At 43.7% G+C, this 7,438-nt stretch overlaps 1 protein-coding gene across 1 annotated transcript; it reads right to left on the bottom strand.

The window, feature by feature from the left end:
- Positions 1-1,335: 1,335 nt before the first annotated feature.
- On the bottom strand, positions 1,336-6,595 carry LOC311152204 (nuclear receptor subfamily 0 group B member 2-like; the record flags this gene model as incomplete). The annotated part of the gene is made up of 2 exons (XM_084203063.1): positions 1,336-1,589; positions 5,989-6,595. The coding sequence occupies 2 exons, from the start codon at positions 6,593-6,595 to the stop codon at positions 1,336-1,338; spliced, it is 861 nt and encodes a 286-aa protein (XP_084059189.1).
- Positions 6,596-7,438: the final 843 nt, after the last annotated feature.

The raw sequence follows: 7,438 nt of genomic DNA, 5'->3' as shown, positions 1-7,438 counted from the left end.
AGTCCTTTCAACATCCATCTCTGTTGATGTGCATTTTTACATATATATTTACAAGTTCTCTTTCCTTTGACTTTAGCTTGACATTCTAAGGAATTCTAAGCTGTCATACTCTTTGTTGTGCTGTCTGTCTACGTGTCTGTCAGCCCCTATTTGGTGAGTAGGAGCCCTCTTGCCAAGCAAAACTAGGCTGGATCCGCTACTGAAAAAACTCAGGAATTAATTCCCTTAAGTTTCATGGAAACCATTGCGAAAGGAGTGGGGCAGGAAATGGACACAAATAGCTTCCCCTGTTGCAGCTGAAGTATAAGCTCAATGTTTTTTTCATCCTGACAGATGGGCAGTCAGCACACACATCTTTTGGCACCCACCCCAACACGTGCTGCCTCTTCTCCAACCAGATGGGTAGGAGACAGAGACATTTTTGGGGCATGCCATAGTGCATTTGGAGGTGGAAACATGGAACTCTTGCAGTGAGAGATGGAGGAACAGATTGTACACATCTGTAGGAAACCATATTTTAGTATTTCTGCTGTCCAAGGAATATCTGACATTTATTTGGAAGGAAGCGAGGGTAATTATAGAAGGGTGCAGGCAGGGCTAAAGGGAAAAGGTCTTAAATGTGTAGGAAACTGGGCTACATTAGTTCTGCTGCTTATGGCATGACACAGTAACTTTCAGCCTCTGTTATTCCCATTCTGGAAACAATCCTGAACAACGGCTTTTGTCCAGTCAACAAATTTTTGATTCATGTTGTTTGGTTCCTCAGTTAGGGAAGGACTTTGTAAATAATGGGAGAGGGATTTAATGCCCAAAGTTTGTTGCAAGACTTAGGAAAGAACCTATAAGAAAGCAGTTAGTAAGGGGGAGCCCCATCCAGCAATTACAGCCAAGGACTAGATTTCTCAGTGGAACACAAAAAGGACTGGGGTCAGGGACTGACAAGGAAAAGAAAGGATTTATACTGATTTTACCATTGACCAGCGTTTTATGTATCTATCTTCAACTGAATAAAATTTACCATTGCCCCTGTTGCTTAAAGCCAAAAGCATTAACAGCTGGAAAAATGCTCACTAGAAATAATACAGTTGAACCTAGCACAACTGGAAAGTATGCTGGTGCTCCTAGACAATCTTTAAATACTTAGACTAAGGTTTTTTTAAAGCACACAGTGTCATGAAATGCTTCATTTTCAAAATTACAAAATTACTCCATTGTTGAAATATATATGGCTTACAAATATGCATTAATTATTTGCCTGAAATGCATTTAATTAGCTCATAATATTCTCTTGTGTCTTCAAAATGAAATATTTTATTGCTCAGATGTAATTCGTTTTCAAAGCCAGTCTGGCTTGATATATAGGGTTTCTAGAAGTAGTACATTTAAAGTGGCCTCTCCTAGGATGGGCCTGAGGAAGAGCTCTTCAATAGCACCTGCATCAATATCTCGAAGAGACGCAATTAGCTGAAGAATCGAAGAAAACCTGCTGAGGCTTCCATGGAACATTGTTGAGATAAACTCCATCAGGGCTTTCTGAGCTTCCTGCTGCAGTAATTGTACATAAGGGAGACATTTCAGGGCACGACATTCTGTCAAAACAAAAAGTAAAATAACAAATCCTGAGTAAACATTTCTATTCTGTGCCTTTTGTAATGATGGGTTTCTGGATTTCTGGCTTATAACAGTACTTTCTCCATAGAAAAAAATTAACACTTCCTAAACATACTTTTTGGAAAAAGAAGCTATGTGTAGCTCAATAATTTGAATGAGCATTGGGCAGCGTTGTAATCACATTGGAACCTAGCCCATTACCTTAAAATCCAGCTTTGAAATGGTAACAGCAGGTAATTTTGACTCAGTACAGATGGAGAAGAAGTTTTGTAGTCGTGTCTACCCACCAAATGATGGTAGTCTGGGCAGGTTAAAATATTCCAGCTCTAATCCACCCTACCTAGGTAACACCAGGAGATGGAGATGATGGTTTGGAGCAGCAAGCAGGCTCACAGCCTGAAGATGTAGGTTTCCAGTACACCCCAGCCCCATCTCCATCCTATTGTTGCCTCTGATTACTAGACTAAGCTGGGGCACTGTGGTTTACCATGCTATCTAAGCATTTCCATTTACAGTCTAAACAGAGCACCAGGAGTGCCTCAGCAAGAGGAGTGCCTGAAGGAGAGGCCTTTGCCCTATGCAGTCATGGTCTTGAGCCTCAATCACATGCCTCCCATAGCATGTGACCTGCTGGCTCACTGAGGGTGTTTGTGGGTGCCACAGCTCAGTGCTAAGGACACCCTGCGTTCATCCTTTCCCTCTGGAGGGATTGCCTTGTCATGTAGCTCTCAGCAACCTGTCCTCAGTCTCTAAGGATATCTTTTCTCTCCTAGAATTGTTGCAGTCTGGGCAGAAGGCAGAACACACAATTTGGCAACTTTTACAGTGACTGACCCCGTACCTCCCTGGAATAGAATCTGAATAGCTCATACCAGGTGTGTTTCACACAGGATCATTCATTTCAGTGTGGGAAGTTCAGCATTCTTGCCTAGTGCTCTGTACCAGGGCAAAACCGACCTGGCTGAGTTTCCTTCAGTCTATAACAGGCTGACTGTTGTCAGCCTTCAGCACTCTCTTCTTCCTAGACATCACTGCCAGAGAAGAAGAAGCCTCAGCCAAACCTGCAACCAGGCTAGCCAGAAATTAAGTGTTTGCAAAAGTCATCATCTCCCCCAGGATTACCAGCAGCTGCAAGCTATGAGGATGATTCCAAATGTTAGATTTTTCATGGAAAGGAAATTGTCAGGATTTTGTGGATTCAGGATGAAGTTGCAATTGTTTATATCTCTTCAAATATACTTAATTTCCCCATTTGGTCTTCTTTTCTATGTAACCAAATACTGGTTTTAATTTACATATTATGAGACACTTCTTGTTCTGAGATATGTTGTACTAATATGCAGTCAAACACATGTTTCCAGCTGAACTGTAAACCTCTTAAGAGCATCCTTTTTTTTTTTTTTTTTTTTAACAGAAGCCCTGTCACAGCCTTGATGGAATTTTTGAATATATATGTGTACATAAATATGTATATGTATGGCACTGATATAATAACAGCACTGGTTTTCACTGTTCCCAGCTCTTCACTGTGCAGTCCCAATTGCTCTTCAGACAACTGTCAAAACCACAAAAATGTTTTCATCTCACTCTGTGCTGTTCCTGTGTGGCAGAACAGTCCTACCTGCTCCTTCCTTTGACCTATTGCCTGGGTCCAAGTAGAGAAGGCCTTGCAGCTGGACCCTTCACCCACAAATACTGAGACAGCTCCAGAGCTCCCCTGGGAAGAGTGGGGATGCCAGTATGTTCTGGAGAGTCTGGATTCTGTTGATGCAAGGTGCTGGTTTCCCCTCAGGGGCTGCTGCACAATTTCTTCTTTGCAGGTTCTTGCTGTCCCAGATGTGGTCAGTCAGTAACCCAGCCAGAGCCTCCCACACAGAGGTGCTGCACAGATTCTCTTGTTATTCCCAGCTCTGGGGCCCTCAGCATAGGAAGGACATGGATGTGCTGGAATGACTCCAGAGGTGGGCCCTGAAGATGATCACAGGGCTGGAGCACCTCTCCTATGAACGCAGGCTGACAGAGTTTGGGTTGTTCAGCCTGGAGAAGAAAAGGCTTTGGAAAGACCTTAGAGCAGCCTCCCAGTACCTAAAGGGGCTTTACAAGAACGCTGGACAGGGACTTTTCACAGGGGCCTGTAATGAGAGGAGAAGTGGAAATGGCCTTGAACTGAAAGAAGGCAGCTAGGCTTAGGTCAGATGTGTAGGCAGAAATCCCTTACTGTCAGAGTGGTGAGGTTTTGGAGCAGCTTGCCCAGAGATGTTGTGAATGCCATATCCCCAGAAGCTGGCCAGAAGGCCAGGCTGGATGGGCCTTGGAGGAACCTGGTCTAGTGGAAGGCTTCTCTCCCAATGGCAGGGGGGCTGGATTAGATGATCTTTAGGGTCCCTTCCAACCCAAAGCATTCTATGCTTCTTGTAGGAGAACCTACACTCCGTCGTGCTGCCTGCCACCCTCTTGCCAAAGGGATTTTTCTAATCATGGTAAGCACAATGTCTGTGCCACAAGAGATCACTCAGGGTACAAGAAAAAAGCTTTGCATAGTTGTCATGCTTCTTATCCAAGTGATGGCTGCTACAGCTGCATGCCCGGATGTCCTGTGGAACTCCAGCTCATCACCCAGCTCTGGACTGCTCTGGTCCTGGCCCTTCCCCATTGCTTCAGTCAGTTTTGGTGGTCCCAACAGAAGTAAAGCATTAAAGGTAGTAATGAGGTATTCCATAATCCAAAAGAGAGTTAGTTTACCATTGTCACTGCTGGTGACTTCCTGAAAGCCTTTTAGAACTGAGGCCTGCAAAAATAGTAGCATTTTGCCAAACATCAAGCCAAAACTTGAAAAGTCTGAAAATGTTTTGCAAATATGTAGAAAACATTTTCTGAGTTTGATGGAAAGTGTTCAAAAACTATTAAAAGTAGTAGTTGTGAAGCAACAGCTGTACAGATTTGTTTGCAGCAAAGGGTGGTTTGGGCTGTGTATGAGCCCTGAGTATCTGTTTCAGCCCAGACCTGGATGGTGACTCTGTTTCTTATAGAGCCTTAACTGAATCTAAGCTTAACTGATGTTCTCCAGGATGCCTTCTGCAGCTCTTGGAGAAATATTCCAGGGAATAGGGTCATCCCAGCTAAGAGCTGAGTGCCATTCCTGAAACTGTGGAATGTGTCTGCAGACAGCATTGAGGGCTGCTGGTTCTCTCATACTGCACCCTGGGGAAGCAGCAGGCCTTTAGGAGGCACAAATCCAGAACATAACCCTGCTACTGCTGTTTCTCCTTAAGTGAATATTGCATTTTACCCACAGAGACAATAAAAATGCCAGCTAGTTAAACTGTGTAAGCTGCTGCAGATGAGGTCTTTCTCCTGTTATCATCCCCCTGGATATAAACAGTGGTTTCTTTTAGCCTGATTTTATTGTGAAAAAAGCTTGCACTGAAATGAACTCTTCTGGTTTGATGCTGTGGCATAGACACTCAAGGCAATACCAAGCATCTGGATGACATTACACCTCAAGAATCAAAATTTGAATCCCATTGGAAACAAATATAAAGTCACACAGCCTTTGAGCAGCCTATAAACCATCCACCACAAGAAATAGAATGGAATAACTGAAGCATTCAAGTATCCTTTTGGTGCAGTCCCAAGTACAGCGCACTGCTGACAGTGCAGCCAGCAGCAGCGATTGCTGTGGAAGGAGCTGGGCATCTGAGCCAGAGCAGGCTGGAGTCAATAAGTCTTTCCATTTATTTAGTGGGCTTAGAGCTCAGCTTTTAGTTACTCATGCACTCCATGGTGCTGACTGAGGCAACCTTCCTTCCTAAGGAGACTGAACTTGGCATCAGAAGTGAGAGGATGCAATCAGAAGTCTTAGTTTGCTGTCCCAGGCTTTGAAAGTAGAGACACTAAATTAAATAAATATACATAAAAGCTGTGTGATCTCAACACAGCATCCTTTTGCCTCACTGATGAAAATCAGATGGTTATTTTCTCCAGTGTTCTTGTTACTGAAGAAGCCTTTGTAAAAATACTTCTAAAGCTCATATCATGTGCCCATGCACCCTCTCTCCCTTGCTGTGACATGAGGGTGAGGCTGCTGTATAACCTTTGAACTGGAAGTCAGTTTGAAGTTACACAATTCTTTATGACTTAAAATTTGTCAGATAGAGGTTGTTTTGGCTTACAGTGGGTGATGTACTGCACATATCCAAGGAACCAAAATAAACCACATCAGGCAGAAAAATGTTAAATCATGGAATACGGGTTTTTGAGAACATTTAACTATATTCATAGAATATAGTTAAAACAAAACATTTCTATTCGTAAATAAAAAATGTCAAATCTCTTTCTAGGCACATAATCATTTGTGTAATTTCTGGGAGGACTTACCAGAATTAAAAAGAATAATTCCTTTAAGATAGGCATATTCTTTTGCACTTATGTCCAGGTCCCAGAATTTCCACAATAAATTCTTCATCTTCTGAACTTCTGTGAAAGATGCTCCTGCTGTTGTGCTGCCCAGTTCATTCACAGCTGTTGAAGACTGATTGAGGAGGATTTTTTTCAATAAACTGGTGGCTGGAATCTCTCTCAGGTCAAAATCCACTCCTTCTTGTGCCATGCCCAGGACAAAAAGAGGGGCCCAGTTCTGTTGTATGAGGACAAACTGATCCTCCCAAGGCATGTGATAAAAAGAAGGTAGGTTTCTAATAAAAGTTGAAGTTTTCAACAGGACTTCAGAAGCTCTTCTGCATGTGGCTTCTGGTGTTCTCAGGACAACTCTTCTCCTGTCCAAACAAGGGCAGCCTTTGCTTCTTGCGGAGCAGTGGGGACTGCGGTGCTGCTGGTGCCACTTTGTCTCGCTTCCATGCTCTTTGTTAAGGATCTGGTACAGGATGCTTTTAGAATGGTGCGTCTCACACTGACATTTCCCAGATTTCTCAGCTGGGATCTTGGTGGCCATGGAGGCAGAGTTCCCTGCGGCAGGAAACAGCATGTCTGGAGCTGTGCGTCAGCAGCTGGGCAGGGCCTTTCTGCCACACAGGGAGGCATTGTGTGCTTATATGGACCTGGGCAGGTGTTGGAAAGTAATATGACCCTGGTCCATAAGGTTACCTTGAACTTTATTTGCCCCGGTGTGTTTTGAATGGGGTGTGGCTGCAGGCTGCCGGCGTCCCTGGGCTGCTGCAGCCCCAGGGGAGCGGGTGGCGTGGGCCAGTCCCAGGGACAGTCCTGGGGATGGAAATCCTGTGTTTCAGAATTACCTCATGTTTCTGTGAGATTTGAGAGAAACTTCAGAGAACGTCAGCTGTTGGAGTTCATGACAGTGTTCTCTCTTGCATTTCACAAATGATAATTTCAAACACAGAATGTGAAGGCTTAAGTCATAGAATTGATTAGAGTGGGAAAGACCTTTTAGATCAAGTCCAGCCATTAACCCAACACTGCCAAGTCCACCACTAATCCATGTCCTCATTTGTGCTACATTTGCATGCTTTTCTCAAGTGCCTCCAGGAATGGTGACTCTGCCACTTCCCTGAGCGGTCTGGGCACCTGGGCATTGATATAGAACAAGGCAACACAAAACATCCAGTACAGCTTCCTCCTTCAGAATATTTCTCCCAGACAGGCTGTGTAATTAAATTTTCCTCATAGAAATTGATGAAGAAAAAATGGCAATTCATACTAGTGTAGGTGGGAACTTTTGTAGCAGCTCAAGAGCTGAATGATTGAATTGTCAGGACTCTTCAGTCAACATCAGGGAACACTAGGTAACAGGAATGAAAGGAACTCAGCCTTAATAAGGAGACATTGATACTTCAAGTTTTTGTTACTTCAC

Source organism: Fringilla coelebs (genome assembly GCF_963513975.1).
Source record: "Fringilla coelebs genome assembly, chromosome: 3".
Lineage (NCBI taxonomy): Eukaryota > Metazoa > Chordata > Aves > Passeriformes > Fringillidae > Fringilla > Fringilla coelebs.
Note: the sequence above shows the minus strand (reverse complement) of the source record. Positions and strands in the feature narration are given on the sequence as shown.